The following is a 19,361-nucleotide window of genomic DNA, read 5'->3' as shown; positions in this document are numbered from 1 at the left end:
TATATATGTATCTTGTGCATCTAAACATCAAAGTCAGTATCCTCTCATGGAAGCAGCTTTTCACAAGAAATTAATTTTAACTGATTCAATTCATCATCTAACAGTGGTTACCAAGGATACCAAATAGCCAAAGCCACTTGGCTCCAACTTGCTTGTTATCAGAAGATATTAACAGAAAGCTGTGAGGAATTATTGTTGTCTAAGCAATATGGCTAGAAACCATGCCCTCTTTCAATGTCCCGAAGTCCTGAACTCAGTTCAAAACACTTATCTATAATAACCACTAAAAACACACAATTTTCTTCTACAATTTGAAATTCACTGATTAGCATTTAGAAAAATGACCACTAATGGTTTTGCTTTAATTCACTTCCTGATGAAGCACTGAACTGAGAATGGCTACTGATTTGATCTTCTTATCAATTTGAAAGCAAACAATTCTCACTGTGGCAATTAATTGAGCATTCAGGTAATCTAGCTGAATCTGTCCTAAATCAAACAGCCTATAACAGCATTTGTGAGCTGCATTTAATGGATGAGCATAAAATGTGCCCTTGAGGGGAGAGAATTAAACTAATAATGCCCCATACAAAAAAAAAAAGGCACCCTCTTGCTAAAAGGTCAACATGATTAAAAAAAAAAATATATATATATATATATAAAAGAATAAACACTGTCAATATGGTATTATTGTACATTTAAGGAGTAATCAAAGAATTGATACACTCTCTCCAAAAGGCACAGTCAAGTGTGTCTTACACTTGACTGTGTATTTCAGCAGTACATTTTAAGAATTTTAATCCTCTATCATTCATTGTTATTATTTTGTCCCACTTTGAAGTTTGTTTTAATTTTGCTGACAATGAACTTTGCAAAATAAAAATGCTTCTGCTGTTGTGCTTTTCAAAATCTGTCAACCTTGTCTTTTACAGTTTTTGGCTTTAGGGTCATGCTAAGGAAGGCTTCACCTACTACAAAGATCACAGACACTGGTAGTTGCCACCCCATATCTGTTTTCCCCCTTTTCCAAAATAAGAGAAGTTAAATTGCATTTGAAGTGAAAATATATCAAGCTAAAAGGCTACATTTCTCAACTTTCTAGTAGCTAGGGATGGCAATATGACTAAATTCTGATCAATGAGATGAAAGCACAAGTATAGAGTGGGACTTCGAGGAAGGTTACTCTAAAAGAGCAGACTCAGGTCGAAAGTGAGGTTTTTGTCTTTCTCAGGGATGCAAATGTAAGTGCTGGAATTCCAGCTAATATGGCTATATTAGCCCATAACGTGACTTCAAATTTGAAGTCATGCACTAAAGAAGGCAAACATAGAAAGACAGAAGGAATCTGAATCTTAAGACTACCTAGAGCCTCTCAGACCTGGGAAGACTACTCCTAGGTCTCTTTACATGAAAGAATTTTAAAAATTTACCTCTGTGTCTAACCTGCTGTTATTGTTTTGCTGTCATCTATACAGTATTCTGATTGTAAAATGATTATCACATAATTTCCTTTGGAATTTTAGCAGTTATATTTGTAAAATTTAAACCACATGAAAAATTTTGGGAGCAGGCATATAATGTTTTTCCCAAATAGTTACTCAATTATCTCAACCCCATTTTCTGAATAACCCATTTTCTCCCCTCATCGACTGATTTGAAATGCCATCTTTACCAGATACTATATTGCCATGTCACAACAGCACAAAATTGGAAACAAGCCAAATGTCCATCAGCTGGTAAACGAATAAATAAAATGAAATACATCCATCTAATGGAATATTAATCAGTAATAAAAAGGAAAGAACTAATGACACATGCTATGATATAGCCAGGCCTCCAAAACATTATGCTAAGGGAAGGAACCCAGTCTCAGAAGAGATCACATATTGTATGATTCCATTTATATGAAACGTCTAGAACAGACACATTAATAGAGACAGAAAGTAGATTAGTAGTCTCCTGAGTCAGGGATTAACAGAGAATGGATATGAGGAATCTTCCTGGAATGTTGAAAATGTTCGAAAACTGATTTATAGCGATGTTTGCACAACTTCACACATTTACTAAAAAATAATTCCATTGTACACTTTCAGGGTGAATTCTATAATATGTAAAACATGTCTCAATACAGTTATATTTTTAAAATCAGAGAATGACTGGAGATAGGGGAAAATGTGTACAGTTTGTGACTTATTTTGCATAAATCATCAAAAGTTAAAATAATTGTATATATAAAACAAAAAAACCTATCTGTGCAATACTAGGCTTCCTAGTATTTTACCATTCCTGTAGTCTTAAATCCTCACCAGGTTACAGTACATCATTATTTTTAATACAAAGCTGTATTTGTTTTACTATTATTTACAATATATTTATGTGCTTAACTGAGACTGGTATCAAGATTTCTTTACTATTGTCTTTGTCAGATTTGATATTAGTGTGATACTAGCCTCACATAGTAAATTAGGATGCCTTCCATGTTTTTTCTATGCCACAGTATAGTTTCTACAGTATATGAATTATTGTTAAACCTTTGTAGAGGACAATTTGTTAATTTTATATCAAAATATTTAATGTGCATAAGCCTAGCAATACCACTTCTGGTAAAAGTATTAACAGTGATTGTTAATGGAAGTGCTGATGACCTTTAATTCTTGTACTCACTGAAAACTTTTGTTGCAATGACAACACAAATTTGTAATGACTATTTGTGGTTCCAACAAATAAGAGGGCTGATGTAGTACTTAATATTTTGTTACTTGAGCTATAAAAATATTTAGGCCTATACCTTTCTACACAGAAAGTTCTTTGACCACCTTTCAATTTCTTCTAAATATTTTTATACTCACTCTAAGATGTTTATGCCTTCCACTCAATTTGTACCTCTACATCATTGGCATATATGACATTTTCTTATGCTTTCTATTGTCTTCTATATCTGTTATTAAATCCTCTTTCTTGTTCTTTTTGCTTTATATTTGTGCTTTCTCATTTTTTCCTTAATCAGAATAGCACAATATTTATTTTTCATTTCAGAATGACACACCTGGGTTTTATTTATTAACACTGCTTCTTTGGTTTTTTTTCACTTTCTAATTCAGTAATTTCTTCTTTCGGTTTTACTGATGCTTTGCTCTTTTTTTTTCTTCTTTTGATTTGCTTTACTTTTCTATTTTTAGGCTCTTAACTTCAATGCATTTTTTTCCTATTGCTGTATTTATTTGCTATTAACAACTTAGAATTAGAAATTTTCATCTAAATATAGCTTTGGTTATACTCCATTGTGTTCTCAACGTCTATAATTTCAGTGTCCATTTCTGATTTTTTTAACTCAAGAGATCTCTGAAAGAGTTCAATTTTTAAGTGTTTAGAGTTTTGGTATTGTTGTTGTTACTTCTTAATCACTCATTGATTCACTCATTGATTATTTTATGGTCAGTAAATGTGGCGCATGCAATTTTTACCTGTTGGAATTAACTTTTCCTTTGTATTGTCATGTCTAAAAAATTAATCACGTGCTGATTAATTTTTTAAATGTTTTGTCAATATGATTTTTCTTTATTATTTTAACTATATGACTTCTATCCTCTATGTATTTATTTTGTCTATTTGATGCATTCTATTACTAGTGAAGTATTGTAGTCTCCAACATAATTCTCATTTTTCTAATTTGTAAAGTTATAACAAACTTGGTTTTATATATTTACATATTGCTTCATTAATGAAAAGTAAAAGTTTATGACTTCTAAGTCTTCATAGTTTATTGTACTATTTATGAACCTAAAATAAGTCTCACTTAATGACATATATTTTATTCAGTATGTTTTTTATAGGAATGTTAATTTAATTAGCATGAGATTTTGGAAAAAGAGAAGATTAAAAGCAATATAAATCAGTAGACAAATATTTTACTATATTTAATGAAACTATTTCCTAAACATTTAAGGAATCAGGTACTACAAAGCTAACTCTGATCCTCTTCTGACAATCCCCCATGTTCTAATTGCATCATTAAAGCCACTATTTACTACTCACTTTTCTCCAGGAGTTTCCCTGGGTCAAATCTGATGATTGTCTCTGGCACTATGGGACACCACTGCAAACCCTAAGACATCACATTTTACTATAAAGGCACATGAAGTAGAGCTCCTGTTTTGTTAATCTGCCCAATTTAACTTCCCGGTTCCCACATACTGAGGCACTGGGAAGGCAGATGTGATTGAATTACTGAAGCATTAGACAAAATTAAAAGATAAAAAAAGAAGACAATGCAATGGAAAAGAGCTGCAGTTTTAATCTTTATCAGCGTGCAGAGTGGATCCTCTCTAACTGAACTTGTGGGGATTAGATTCTCCCCAAGAGAAGCCAACAGTAATCCACACATAAATGGCCTCTAAAGCAGTGTGGAGTTAGAATCAATGAATTTTCCTACCAAAGGCATCTGGAAGAAAAAAAAGAAACACTTTGGGGGATTTTCTAGTTCTCTTTGTAGATTCCCTCTGAAATAGATTCCATAAGACAATGAATCTGAGTTCCCTAAAAATTAAAGTAATACACATAAAGTACTTTAAAAGCCTCAGAAGAAGGATGACCTATAAATTTGCAATATTACAGTTATATTAAATCTAAAGTAGCAGTCACGGTGGAACAGATTAAAGAAGAGCAAGCAGCACTGTTTTCTCATTTCCTCTGAAATGATTTGGGAAGCCTTCAGAGCTAGCTCAGCTATGCCAGCAATTGACATTCATATTATTTGGAAAAATAAGAATGGAAATATGTTTAACTTGGGATCCTATGACTCCCAAGTTAAAAGTGATAAAAGTGATTCTAATGTGGCCTCCTCATTCTTGTCCAGCTTCTTTCTCTGTTTCGCAGATTTTTCTGACAAGAAGTGAGCATATTTGCTAGGATGATTTATAGCCTACAGGAATCAAGTAACCATGTTATTCTCTAACCTCATGGCCCGATTTTCACAGGGTTTATGTACTGCATGGTTATCCTAAAGTAAGAACAAATGATAATCATATTACTCGCCTAGAGATAAAGAAGACCATGATTTTACTTAGGGCTAGGACACTACAGTTACATCCTAGAGCTAAATTTTCTACATAATTTATTAGTAATTGTGCCAAGAGTAGCTGTACTAACTAATAATTAGAGAAAATTCATTGTGGTTAAAAAAAAGAAAGAATCCATCAGAGATAGAAAACACATTTTCAAGTTTGGGTTTCTTTGCCTAATATTTTATAAAAGTTTTACATAGACAGTTTGAGCATTTATTTTGACAAAGGGGCTGTAAAAAGTAATTGTAAACCACGAAGGCCGTAAGTGCATGTCATTTGCAACCCTAGTTGTGTAGAGGTATTTTAGATGTCACCCTTGAAGGCTGATTTGGTCAATCTTGGGACAGGGTAGTTGTGTCTTCAAAAGTTCCTTAACTGATTTTGATGCATAGCTGGAACCGGGAACCACTTTACAAAAATCTTCGAGTTGCAAGGGGCCTTGACATTCAACCGTTTTTCACCCTCCTTATTTCCAGTAACTTCTTCCCAGTTTTCCACCAGTCAACTGCCCTGGACATCTGCATGAGATGTCATATACATCCCAAACTTAATGTGTTTAAAATTAATCTCATTATTTTCCCACAAAATGTGCTTGACTTCCTGTGGTAAACCTAATAAGTTATAGGGACATCTTTCCAGGCACATATGCAAAAAATTGGGAATCAGGATCTCTCTATTTCATATCATTACTAATTATTTTATCTCTTAAATATCTCTTAAGGCATCTCTACTGCCTTAAAATATTCCTTCAACACTTCTACTTAAGTAAAAATTCATAGTTTACTGCCTGCTGCTGTTTTCTTTAAAAATACCCAGCTTGAAATCTCACATTGTCTGACCACACCACTACACCACAACCACCCACCCATCCTTGTTGTAGACATCTATAATTCCTCAGATCGCTTCCCCCACATTCCTGGAAGAGCTCAATTGCTGGCTTACTGTCACTCTTTCCAAAACTACTTTCGTCATAATTCTCAGCAAACCCAATATTCATGTCTACAGCACTTCCAAAACCCTGGGCCTGTAGTTCTTTGAGCTCCTATCTTCAATCATTTGTTCCCCTCTCCCCATCACGCCTCTCGTGATCATGTCCTGGACCTGGTCATGCCAACAATTGCAACTCCTCCAGAATCCTGATTTCAAACATCTCACTCTCTGACCCCTTTCTCCTCACTGCATTTTCAACAAGCATTCCACCCCTCCAGGACCTACAATCCACTAATCCTACCATGTCTTCACTACCCCTAATCCTTTTACATATCTGCTTTTCTCTCCTTGCTCTGATGAAATTTCAGAATCAATCATTCCAATCTATTGTATATACCCTCAACTCTTTTGCCACTCTTTCCTCGTTCTGCATACACACAACCCTGGCTTAAACACAAACTTCCCTCTCTTCCATGACTGCACAAAAACAGTTGAACATGGAAGAAAAACACATACCTATGCTGATGGAAATCACTTTAAATTCATGATCGCCAACTTCAAGCAGGCCCTTGGTATTGCCTGGCAATCACACTTCCTTCCCTAATCAATTTGCTCTTCCACTCTCCTAGACATTTATAACCCTCTTATTTTCAAGTTGCCATTACTTCCTAACCATCCCCACTCTCAGACTATAAATTTGCTGCTTCCTATTTCACCAAGAATAGAAGAACAATCAGAAGGCAAACTTCTGCAAGAATCCCAAACCACATCTGCCCACCTGTGCCCACATATTCTGCCCTGACTTCTTGACAATGAATAAAGTGTTGTTGAAAAACCCACCTACTCAGCCTACTTAGCACATCACTCCAGTAGTTCAATCCTCTACATCATTTTCCCTCTCTCCAGAATATAAATATATAGTTATTTTGTCTTTCCTTTAAAAGCCTTCTTTTGATTCAGTTTCTCCTCCCTTTCCCTTCACAAAATAATTCAAAAAAATTGCTTACTTTTCCCTCAATTTCTCTCCTCTCATTCTCTTTTTAAAAGACTCTAGTTAGACCTTCACCAATTCCACTCAGGCACCACTCCTCCAAAACCACTCGGTTCAAGGTCACCAATCAGCCTCCATGTTATTAAATGCAATGGTCAGTTCTTGGTTGTCATCTTACTTGACCTATCAGCTGCGTTTAACTCAGGGGATCCTTCCTTCCACCTAGGAATACTTTCTTAATTTCCAAGCCAGCATGGTCTTGATTTTTCTCCCACATTACTTTCTGGTCCTTCTCAGTCTCCTTATTGGTTCCTGCACATTTCTCTGACTTCTAATCAGTTGTTTGACTTCTTTTCTATTTTTTATTCACCCCTTGGTAAATGTGAAGGTCTGAATGTTTGTGTCCTCCCCAAATTCATATATTGAAACCTAATCCCTAGTATGAAAAATGCTAAGAGCTAGGGCTTTTGGGGAAGTGACTAGACTATGAGGGCAGAGCCCCCAAGAATGGGATTAATGCCCTTATGAAAGAAACCCCTTCCACCATGTGAGGACACAGAGAGAAGGTGCTCTCTATGAGGAACAGGCCTTCACCTGACACTGCATCTGACAGCTCCTTGCTCTTGGACTTTCCAGCCTGCAGAACTGTGAGAAATAAATGTTTGTTTTTCATAAGCTACCCAGCTTATGGTAATTTTGCTAGGGCAGTGCAAATGGATTAAGACAGTAAGCTCATCTAGTTTTTTGGCTTTAAATATCATCTATGTGCCTGTGGTGCCTAAATGCCTACACTGAACTCTTGGGAAATATACCCAACTTCTCAACCAAGTATATCATTCTAGCAATCCTCCCCTCTTTATCCTATATCATGAATTTTTGTTCTGTACTAGTCATTCCCATCACCTTGGTGCTGTTAAGTCTCGTAACTTATGAATGAATAAATAAATAAATAAATAAATAAAACCCTTGATCTCACTTCCCTCACTGGCAGCTACTATGCCATTTATTTGCTCTTGTCAGCAGAAAAACTTAAATGAATATTCCGGCTTCACTGCCCCAATTCCTCTCCCTTCAATCTCTCTTACAGCCATGCCAATCAGGCTCTTGTTCCCACCTCTCTATCAAAAATGCTTGTCAACATCACTTCCAATGACCCCTGCATCACTACTTGCAATGGTGAGTACCTAGTCTTCATTCTGCTTGACCTAACAGTAGCGCTGGACACAGTTGCTTATTCCTTCTTATTTGATTACCTTCTTGTTAATCTTGGCTTCCAGGTCAACACTCTTGCTTGGATTTTCTCTTTCATTTCTAGTGTCTCTTCATTAATCTTCCTTTGTGGTTCCTCACGTTCTCTCTAGCCTCTTACTGTTGGACAGTTCTAGAACTTAGTCCGGGTCCTCTTCACTCTCCTGTTCACTTTGCCTTCCTAGATAATTTCAGCCAGACTCATTTTAAATATCACATACATGCTGACAACTCCCATGTTTATACCTTCAGCCTAGCCATCTTTCCCAAACTCCAGGCTCATATATCCAACCGTCTAGTCTGTATCCCCACTGGACTCACTAATAAGCATTTCCAACATCCCACATCAAAAACTGAGCTGCTGGTCATGCCCCTCAAGCTTACTTCTCCTACAACTCTATTCTCCTAGCTGCTCAGGCCACAGTCTTAGTCTTGACTCCTCTCTTTCACACTCAATATCCATCCATTAGTAAATATTGTCTTCTCCACCTTCCAGCTGCCCAGAATCTGACCACCTCCTACTATCTCCACTGCTATCACTCTGGTCCAAGCCACCACCATTTTTCACCTACATGATTACAACAGCCTTATAACTCCTCTCCCTAACTTCAACCTTACCCTCCTATAGTCTGTTTTCTATGTGCTGGTCAGAGTGATCCTTTCTCTTCCTAAGTCAGATGTTATCTCTCTTCTGATAAAACTTGCTAATGTCTTCCTATCTTACTGCAAGTAAAAGTCACTTAAAAAAATAAAAGGCTTATAGAGGCCTATAATCAGTCCGCCATCCCCTCTCTGACCTCATCTACTACTACTCTCTTTTTTGCCAACCTCACCACAGTCATACTAACCCTTGGCTAGTACCTAAACATGTCAAGCACGATCCTGCCTTGGGATCTTTGTACCCGCTGCTCTCCTGCCTGGAATGCTCTTCCCCTGCTACATGCGTATCCTGCTCCCACATTTCCTTCTGACCTTTACTCATTTGTCAACTTCTCAGTGATGCCAGTTTAGTCTTTATGTCTTGGTCTCTTTCCATGCTTTTTTTTTTTTCTTAGCACTTACTACTATCTAACATACTATATAATTTACATATATATTATCATTTTCCTTTCACCAAAATGTAAGTTTCATGGGGACAAACTTTTAACTTTCTGTTTGATTCCCTACTGTATATACAATACTGTGTCTAGATATCTACATTTGTACATACTTACGACAGAGCCTGGTGCTTAGCAGATGCTCAATAAACATATGATGAGCAAATAACTGGCATCCCCAACTACAGCCTCTCCAATCAATTTTCATCCGGTCTCCAGAATACCAAATTAAGGGATAAAACTCACCTGAATTTTCAGCGTAAACTCTTTTAATGGTTCTGCAGTGCTACAGCTGATACAAACTAAGATGTCTTCAATAGGCAGGCATGTCCCAAAAATGTGATAAGCAAAGTGTACATGTATGGGGTGGGGACGAGGAGGCCGATATTAGAAATGGACAGCATGTGACCCACTTAAGGGCATTCAATCAATTATTTTTAAAAATTATGCCTGTTAATTGGTAGCCCCTGTACACAGATAAAACAACCATCTCTACAGCATGGTTTGGTGGGCACTAGGCAGGCCTGCCATGCTTATTCCCTCTTGGGCCCTATAACTTCAGAGAAAACAGACTGTGCACATGCACAGACTGGGTAGTTACAATGCAGCTGAACACATTGCTTTTTTCATTATTAAATAACCAGGCAAGGAAGCAAGATGTCACTGTTGGCATAGTCAGGAATTATATCTGGAATCCAGATGTTTGAACCAGATGACTAAACTTGCTAAAGGCAGTCTTTACAACTATTCAAGGTAACTACAGTTGGGTTTTGGGTGACATGTTGGAGATCTAAAATGGGTAAACTTCCATTCATTGATTCCAATCTGTGAGGACCTTATCTTGGACAGAAAGAACATCTTTGCCAGTAACCTGAGTATATTTTCCATGAGGAACCAGGAAGACTTGAGAAGTTGCATTCACGGAACTGAAATCTCCTGGTGTGCTTTGCTGAGAATGGATGCTTTGGGCTTATCATATAAATTGTACTTCTTTCAAGATTTCTGCATCAGAGTGCTCCAGTCAGCCCTCAGTGGGATTTTGGCAATGGCATACAGGGGCTTTCGTGATCTGATTTGACCATTGTTTACTAGAGCAGATCCATCTCTCAACATTCGCAAAACACACTCAACTTACTGTTACCCAGAATTCATCCTCTTCTGTGTTAGGACCTTTGTAAATTCCTAGAACGCTCTTCCCACCAACATATTCCAGGCAAACTCTTCTGCCCAAGAATAGCCTTCTGTTGGAAGCCTCTGCAGATCTGCTCAAGTCAGCTAATTACGTCTCTACTCTTTTATCTGTACTGTATCCAGCAGATATCTCCCTTCTTGATTTTATTAATTGCCATTATTGTTTTATGTCAATTCCATAGGGGCAGTAAGCATGTCTAATGTATCTTTGAATGACAGATGCCCAACCTTGTACATAGCACTTAAGGGGCCCTCAATAAATGTTTTTGGAATTTAACTTAATTATAACTAGAAAAGATTGACCAATTCTATGTGGTTAAGTAACAGCTACATAAGGGTAGGGTGGGGTGGTTTGGAGTGGGAAAGAAAACACAAAGAAAAAGAGATTCAAATTATAACAACTTTTCTCATATTTCATATTAATGAATGCAGCATTTTGCACTGGAAAAGAATGTTACAACTAATCCCTATTTATTGAAGCACCCCTGAAATTTCAAAAGACACTTTAATATAATGGGTTGATTATAGTCAGACAACCTGAGCTCATTCACTATACAATACTCCTTCTGTGAGCTAATTTGACAGAATATTTACATTCTAATTAATGGAAACTGGTAGAAAAAACATTAAGATTCTCAAAAAATAAACTGGCACATGATAGAGAATATGGTAGAGAACACAAAAAATCACATAAGAGTAAATATAAGAAGGTTCAAAACAAAAAATATTCAGTCCTACCAACAAAAAAAAAGACACAAATCAAAACAACTAGGCAGCTATTTAAACCATGTCAAATTAGCAACTTTTTGTTCACATTATACACCTAATTCACTAGCAGATTTACTGTTGACATGTAGCAGGGCTAACTAACATAGATCTACCGAAAGCAATTAGGGCTCACTGTTTATAATTTATCATGAAAAATTTTTCCCAAAAGGAAATAGGGAACTATAAATACAAGACATTATTCACACTAAAAAAAAAAGAAAAATTACAAGCTAGAATAGCCTCAAAAGAATGGTTTAATAAAAAAGGTATAGCCATTCTTTGGAATATACTTAGTCTTCACAATAATAATAATAATAATTACATAATAATAAGTGTTAACAATGGGAAAATTATAATAATAGAAATAATGGCTAGTATTTATTGGGCATTTACTATGTGTATTACTATGAGCATATACCAGATACTATGGTATTTCATATGCATTGTGAGTTAGGTACTAGTTAGTATAGGGTTGTCAGCATCACCAAATAAAATTATAGGATGCCCAGTTCAATTTGAATTTCAGATAAACAACAGATAATTGTTTTGTATAATTATGTGCCACACATTATTACCCATTGTTTATCTGAAATTCAAATTGAACTGGCAGTCTATACTTTATCTGGATACTAGTAACCCAGATACTAGTAATACATTTTACTGGTGAGAAAATGAGGACACAGAGGTTAAATAACTTGTCCAGAAACACACAGCTAATAAGAGATAATAAAATGCTAAGTTTACAAAACAGTAAAAAGTAAATTTAGCCTACAAATAATTACAAGTGGTAAAATATAAACATGTTTGTGGACTACAGCTGAAAGGAAACATGGGCAGGTGATACTACCAACAACATCAATTTACTGATCACTTATTTGGGCATTTACTCTGGGCACAGTATTACAGCAATCTTCCACTCCCATTTTACAGATGAATAAAATGAAGACTGAAATATTTTACTCAAGGTCACTAAGGTAGTAAGTGCAGTCAGATTCTAACTCCAAAGTCCTTGCTTATATCATTTTGTCATCTTGATGTCCTGGAAGATATTTTTTCTCTCAGGTGCAGTTCTATCAATGTTGATTTAAATTTTTTGTGTGATAAAATACATGTTCAAGGACATATGAAGATTTCAAAGAGATCTGCAGAGCCTAGTCCTCAGGATTTGATGTGGTCTAAAGCCCTTCCTAGAGCCCACCAAATGAAACATTTGAAAGAAAAAGAAGTTGTGATGCACATTTCTTGCTCCAAGATTGCAGTGAACACAGAAAACTTCTCCACAAATGGTGATTTTATTCAACTTCATTCAGAAAATAGAAATGCATACTCCATACTTATCCTTTCACAAGTGAGATTGCTCCCCCATTTATGCCTCTCACTAAGCTCCTCCACTTTCTCTATACACTTTGGAGTGTGAACTTGTTAATTCCCTCGAGTGAACCTGTTAGGAAGAGATTATGAATGTTTTTAAGCCAACCATATGGGAAATTGCACTTGTACCACAAACATAAAAGTGCCTCAATGCTTTTTCAGTGCAAGCAACATCTATGCTCTATATACAATAGAAAATTTTAGGATGATTTCCTTTAGGTATCGGTTTAATATTTCCTTGAGAGTTTATCCCACATCAAAAAGTTTGTGTTTTTGATTGTTTATTGTGAAAGAGGCAGCTGGCCATAGGACTGCCTGCGATGCCTTTACCACAATTTGCTTTTGTTTTCCCCTCTTAATAATTACCTCATGACTAAACCACTCACTGGTCCATGTAGAGGAGTACCGCAGAAATGAAAACACACTTGTTTAAATAAAATATTTATGAAGGAGCCCTAAAATGTCACTGAAGTAAATGTAAATTAGATCTTCACATATTGTGCATCCGATATGCCACCCATTCCTTAGAAGACTCTTTTTCCTGATTGCAATTAACATTAATTTTAAAAAATTAATCCCATTGTGCATAATCACACCAAGGTCTATTCATAAACATCCAGTGTTTCAAGATGGATTCTCTTTTGACTATCTTAGAAAAATTTGAATCAAGACTAATATTTAATCTTGATGATTATTTTGGAGGTTTTCTCATAGAAACTATATTTAATTATTATTTTACATGTACATTTTTTAATAAGTGACTTGACTATAACATAAGGTGACATTCGTGAAGGTTCTATATTCTGACCTTTTAATGACACTCTATTTAGACAAGATTTTTCTTGACTGGTTTGTTTTTTCCCCTCTCAGATTGGATGGACATAATAGAGCCTTATGACATGTTCAACGAGCCCTCAAAATAAAAATTTGGGATAATGTTGTGAAAAGAAAGCTAAGAATCAGTTGATATGGGTGCTAGCTGTACAGGGTAACAGTGAAGGTTCCTGGTATTTGATACTATCTTTCCTAACTTTGCAAGAAACAAATGTGAGCTGAGCTGAGAAGCGTTAGGTGGATGCATTCTTTGCCCAATGGTCTCAAAGGTTGTTCTCTACTTGGCTGCACATCAGAATCAATAGATGAGCTTTAAAAATACTGATACCAGGCCCATTTCCCAGAGACTGTGATTTAAAACTGGTCTAGGGTGCAGCCCAATCGTTTGTAGTTTTTGTTGTTGTTGTTTGTTTTTTCTGTTTGTTTGTTCCAGCTCCCTAAGCATTCCTAATGTACAGCCAAAGTTGAAAACCAGTGATCTAGAAAAAGCTTTTCTTGAATAGAGTAATATTTACGTGGAGAGAAGAGTCACTAATCACGAGTCTTAAGGCTCTGCTTCACACTCTGACCTGCTGAAGCTTTTCTAGACCTTGGGTACAAACACAGAGAACATGCAGAAAAATCTCCAGAGTATGGAGTTGGAACATGAATGGAAAACCAGTATCCTGGATAACAGAATTCATAATCAAAAATACTAATCTGAATCTTTATAACTACATAGAATGTGACCTACACTTGGGGATTAAATCCATCATACAAGTACAGAAGACAGAAAGTAGGTCTAAGCGTGGCTCTTATGAAAGATACCTAGTTATTCATTGACAATAACTCCTCAGTTTTCAGTATATGTGATGTGACTACCTAAGAAGCTATTTTAACTTAGACCCAATTCTTCTTTTAAATAGACTCCATGGCCCTGGGCTAGTTTACTTCTCCACACTTCAGTTTACTCATATATATCAATCACTTTTAACCATGGTTCTTGAACTTTAATGTGTCTACAACTTTTACCTGAGGATCCTGTTAATATACAGATTCATATTCAGTGGGTCTGGGACATAACTGAGATTCTCCGATTCTAACAAGCTCCCAGAAGCTGCTACTGCTGCTGGAACACAGAGATGAGTGCTTAGAAGACTTATGAGGACTAGTGAAATGACCTACATAAAGTGCTTGGCACAAACATGGTTGGCACCCTACAGAAGAAAAGACTTAAAAAGAAAATGATAAAAACATGTTTAAGACCTAGACATTACATGATCCAATCCTCCTTTCTGTTCCTTGAAAAGAGTGGATCTAGAGAAGTTAGGATAGGTTACCTCCTAGTAGCTAAAGGTGTATGATGGAGAAGAGGGATAAGACTAATGCTTTTTGACCAAAAAAAGTATAATCAAGATCCATGGGTAGAAATTTAAGAGACCTTTTAATTCCCTACAAGGAAAACCTTCTAACAATATATGCTGTTCTACAACCAATTAATCTTCTTGACAGCGAAGTCTCCAGTTATAAAATACAAGCATAGAGCAATTGACATTAAAGAGGATAGTCATACCTCAGGTCACTGTTTAACTGAAAAACAGCCTGGCTATCTAAAGAGGCATCACACACTTAATGTGTTACAAAAAGTTAAAATAAAATAAAAAATAAACTTGATGATTTCCCTCCTCACCCCTACCTTCTTCCTGAAGACTTCTACTTGTACATGGAATTTTTAGGTCAAAAAGCCTTTGAAGCTTCCTTAGTTGCCCTTCTCTCACCTTTCACATCTCTTCCTTCAATAAATACTTGTGGCTGTACCCACAAGTTGTGTTCATAATCCAATTACTTCTCATCACCTCCATTGCCACTATCGCTGTTGAAGTCACTGTCACCTCTGTCTGGATTTCTGAAACAGCTTCCTAAGAGGTTTCTCTGACTTCACCTTTGCTCTTCAACATAGCAGTCAAAGTGTTGTCAATTCTCCGCTCAGTACCTTCTAATGGCTTCCCATCTCATTCAGAGTAAAAACCAAAGTCTTTATAATGGTTTACAAGACTCTGCATGATCCACTCTCTCTAACTCTTGACCATATGTCTTACCACTCTCTCTTTCTTACCACCATCTCTTTCACGCCTCTCCAGCCACCTCTGAAGTCACCATTTCTAGAATCATATCAATAATGCTCCCACCTCAGGGCCTTTGCACTTGCTCTTCCCTCTGCGTTAAAGGCTAGTCTCTGAGGCCTGCAAGTTTATGTCCTACATCAGTAACATACAAAACACCATAAAAGCAACCAACAGCACATTCTAATTGCTTTCTATGGATGAAAGTGCTCACACTCAGCACTTTACTTTCCACAAGTTGGTACAGATGACAGACTGTATGAGGCACTTTAGTTCCAATTGTAACTTAGGCTTATTTTTTAAAATCACAATTGCATCAAGTCCTCTGTGAACACCAAATCAGGGAAATCTGGGTGCTGTACTCCCCCAACAGGGCACTATAACTACCCAGACAAAAAATAACCTTTCTGATGGCTCAGGTCCACTGGTCTGTGCCCTAGTCTTTCCACACCTCTGAAAAAATAAGTAAATTTCCTAGATGCAGGGTCACTTTGCTCTCCACAGGAAATTATATCTTTTTTCTCCTTTTATAACCAAAGTCCTTAGTTGAGCTTGAGGAAACCTAGCTATCACTGGGTGGCCGTGAATGGACAATAACAGAGAAAGCTAGGACATGGCATTCAGGTGGATTCCTTTACAGAAAAAGAAGTCATCCATTTACAGAGATGACTGTCTCTAGGAACCCACGTCTCAGGGCTGCTGTGCATGGTTGTTCTGGTTCACACTATCATAGCAAGGACATTCACACGGTGTTGTGTGGTGCAGCTTTTCTACCTACTCAGCTTTTAGGGTTCAGAGATTAAAGTCACTCTTGCTTCAGAAGGATGAAGACAAATGCATCTGATGTAAGAATGAATGTCGACAAGGCAAGGAAGGAGGGAAATGAAGGGAGATTTGGAAATGAAGGGAAAAGCGTCCTGAAGGAGAGGGTGCACTTAGGATGTAATCTTTAGCCTCATTTCCTCTCACCTTGCACTCGAACCCCCACCCCCACCCCTTCCCTCATGAGCTGGCTACTTTCCAACACAAACCAAAGAGCCAGAGGGGCATGGGGCTACTTCAAAACCCTGTGTCCTAGTTTAAGAAAGGAGAGCACTAATATCAGGAACTCAGAGCAGCAAGGTTGACTCCTATCTATAGCTATTCCTCAGCCAAGGAATCAGACTTACTCTTGTAAGAAGTCTTCTTAGTGACTCTTTCTCGGGGGTTGCCTGGTGTAGGGGCTGAAGAGAACCTGAAAACACAGGATCCAGCCCCTGGATTAAAAGGAGCAGAGACAGAAAACTGGCCAAAAATATGTGATTCGGAGATAGGCCTCATCCATCTTCTCTTGTAAAGCCAAAGACAACTGCATATGTGGGATAACAAGGAAAACTTGTGGTCGGGTCAGAGGCAAGGAAGTGAGATGTTTCAATACTAACACTTGCTTTGGGCAAAGCATGTAAAATAATTGTCCTACTTCTGCTGCTTAAGGACAAACTTCCCCAACTTAGAACACCTTCGATAAATTTACGTATAACCACTGGCAATGGAAAACAATATTTTTTCTTTTTCAATAGAAAAAAAGCCTCCAGTAGGGAAAATCTGATATAAACTTTTACATTTTAGCAGATGACTTCACCCCACACACCCATCTTGAATATATCAAGGAGATACTATTTAAGTCTGGCTCAGTGTGACACTCGTTATAAATCAAATAATTCTTTAATTTATCTTTTGGATAAATGGATTTTTATATAATAAATTGGTTTCAGCTCGTCCATGATACTTTGCAAGGCAATAGCTCATTTCCAATATTTATACATAGCAATATCAAGAGAAAGGCCATTTTCTCATCCCATTTTTAACAATCCAACCACAATATGCTTTTCTGGTAAGTACTTAGGTTGGGAGAATATTCGAGAAAACTATTTCTCCAGGTGAGAAACATCTCAAGCAAACATTGGAAGGAATGCATTTTCCACTAGCCAGTAGTGGATAAGACGACCTGGGAGACACAGGGAACTCGGGAAAAGCAAATGGCTCCGCTAAAACTCCCTCCTCCAACCTTAATTGGTCAAATGCCAAAATAAATGAACTTTCCAAAGTTAAGAGCTTTGCAACTTTCACTAGGAATAACGACAGGTGCATAAGCCAGGACCGAGGAGCCTACGGACCCCAGTGTGGCCTGCGGTAGTCGCTGGTCGAGCCTAGCGCCCAGGCCCAGGCCACCTCCACGCCGTGCGACCCGCCGGGAATGGGTTCAGGCCCGTCTGCCCAAGACCAGAAGCTCCCTGTCCCCGGCCCAACGTCGGATCGCGTCCCGCCCTTCTCACCCCAGACCAAGGAAAGAAACTAGACGCTCAGGAGAAACGATGAGCAGCACCCGGTGGGATTCGGCCCCAGCCCGGGGCCGTCCCCAACTCCCAACTTCCCAGAGTTTCCTTCGGCCTCGTCCTCCTTCCCACGGCTCCGAGGCCGCCACGGCCTCACCTCGCTCTGAATGCAGATAGCCCAGGAAGTGGAGAGCGTAGCTCGGAGCTAGGGAGCCGCCCCCAGGAGCCCTGGCGATGGGAGCGCAGGTGGCGGGCGTGGTCCCTCCAACCCTGCCCCAGCCGACCCGGACTCGGCCTCCGTGCAGTAGCCACCGCCCGGGTCCCCGCCTGGCTACAGCATCAGGCCACAGTGCGATGGTTCTTGATCCTTCTCCTGGCTCAGTGGCCGTCCCCGCCCTCTCCCAGTCCGCGTCGCTCTTCTGCCTCAGGCCCCGGTGCGGCTCCAAGTCCCAGCCCAAGGCCCTTGGGTCCCTTCAGGCAGCGGTGGCGGCACTCACCTGGGTCGCGGAGCCGGGGTCTGGCACGGTCCCGCAGGTGGTAGATGAAATCCTGGCAGCTGTCGTGCTCCAGGGCCCCACGGGCACAGAGCTCGGCCAGCAGCTGCAGCGCCTGGTGACAGAGCGCGTCCCTGGCCCCGGGCATCGCCCCCCCGCATCCTCGGACCGCGCCGGGCAGGCGGGCGCAGGAGACAGCCCTCCGCCTGCCAGCTCAGAGCCGCCGCTTCCGGGCCGTCGGCGCTCACCGCCAGGGACCCGCCGGGAAACGGTCCGAGCCCGATCCCGAGCCTCAGACCCAGCCGGCCTGATCTCCCACCGGTTGCATGCAGCTCTTCGCCAGCGGGTCGGTCAGGCTTTCTCTGTCTCCCGCCGGGTCCCTCCGTCCCTCCCCCGACACCGAGGAGAGGCGGCGCCGCACAGCCCAGAGCGCCTCTCTGCTTGCGCTCCGCCCGCTACTCGCGGCCACCGGGGGGCGGGGCCGGGTCAGGAGTGCGCGCCACAGGGTAGACTCGCGGCGGCCCCAGAAGGGGACCTGGGGTACTCCCCGGCTCCTGGCCGAGCGGGAGACTTGGTTTGGGACCCCGCGCCCACAGTGGCCGCGCCCTGGCTTGGGGAGTGTGAGCGGGTGCGCGCTCCGGGCGCTGGAGCTACTCCACCCCTCAGCCCTGACGCAAACCAAGCACCCGCTTCCACCACCCTGCGTGTGTCCGAAGCACGTTCTTGGATCCCTGGTGCGAAGATTGCAATCTGGGCACACCCGCCAGATGCGCAGAATTGAGTCCCTGCTTGGAACTTGGAAAGAGCTGCCTGGGTTTGAACCATGGGCCTATGGGTGTCAGATGCCCAAATGCAGGGTTTGGGTCCAAGATTCGCCAACAAAGGAAGGATTTCCCAAGCACAGGCCCTTTTTGACCACCGTGGTGATTTGGAGAAGGTGGAGGCTCTAGGTCAGAA

General features: G+C 39.5%; 1 protein-coding gene across 1 annotated transcript in view; it reads right to left on the bottom strand.

Annotated features, from left to right (window-relative positions):
- Positions 1 to 18,802, bottom strand: part of SYT9 (synaptotagmin IX) — a 245,027-nt gene extending 226,225 nt beyond the window's left edge. The window contains exon 1 of the mRNA XM_011954351.1: positions 18,408 to 18,802. Within this exon, the coding sequence (XP_011809741.1) occupies positions 18,408 to 18,552 (145 nt within the window). The 5' untranslated portion in view covers positions 18,553 to 18,802. The remainder of the gene's footprint in view (positions 1 to 18,407) is intronic.
- Between the last annotated feature and the right edge of the window lie 559 nt (positions 18,803 to 19,361).

Source organism: Colobus angolensis, unplaced genomic scaffold, assembly GCF_000951035.1.
Source record: "Colobus angolensis palliatus isolate OR3802 unplaced genomic scaffold, Cang.pa_1.0 Scaffold381, whole genome shotgun sequence".
Lineage (NCBI taxonomy): Eukaryota > Metazoa > Chordata > Mammalia > Primates > Cercopithecidae > Colobus > Colobus angolensis.
Note: the sequence above shows the minus strand (reverse complement) of the source record. Positions and strands in the feature narration are given on the sequence as shown.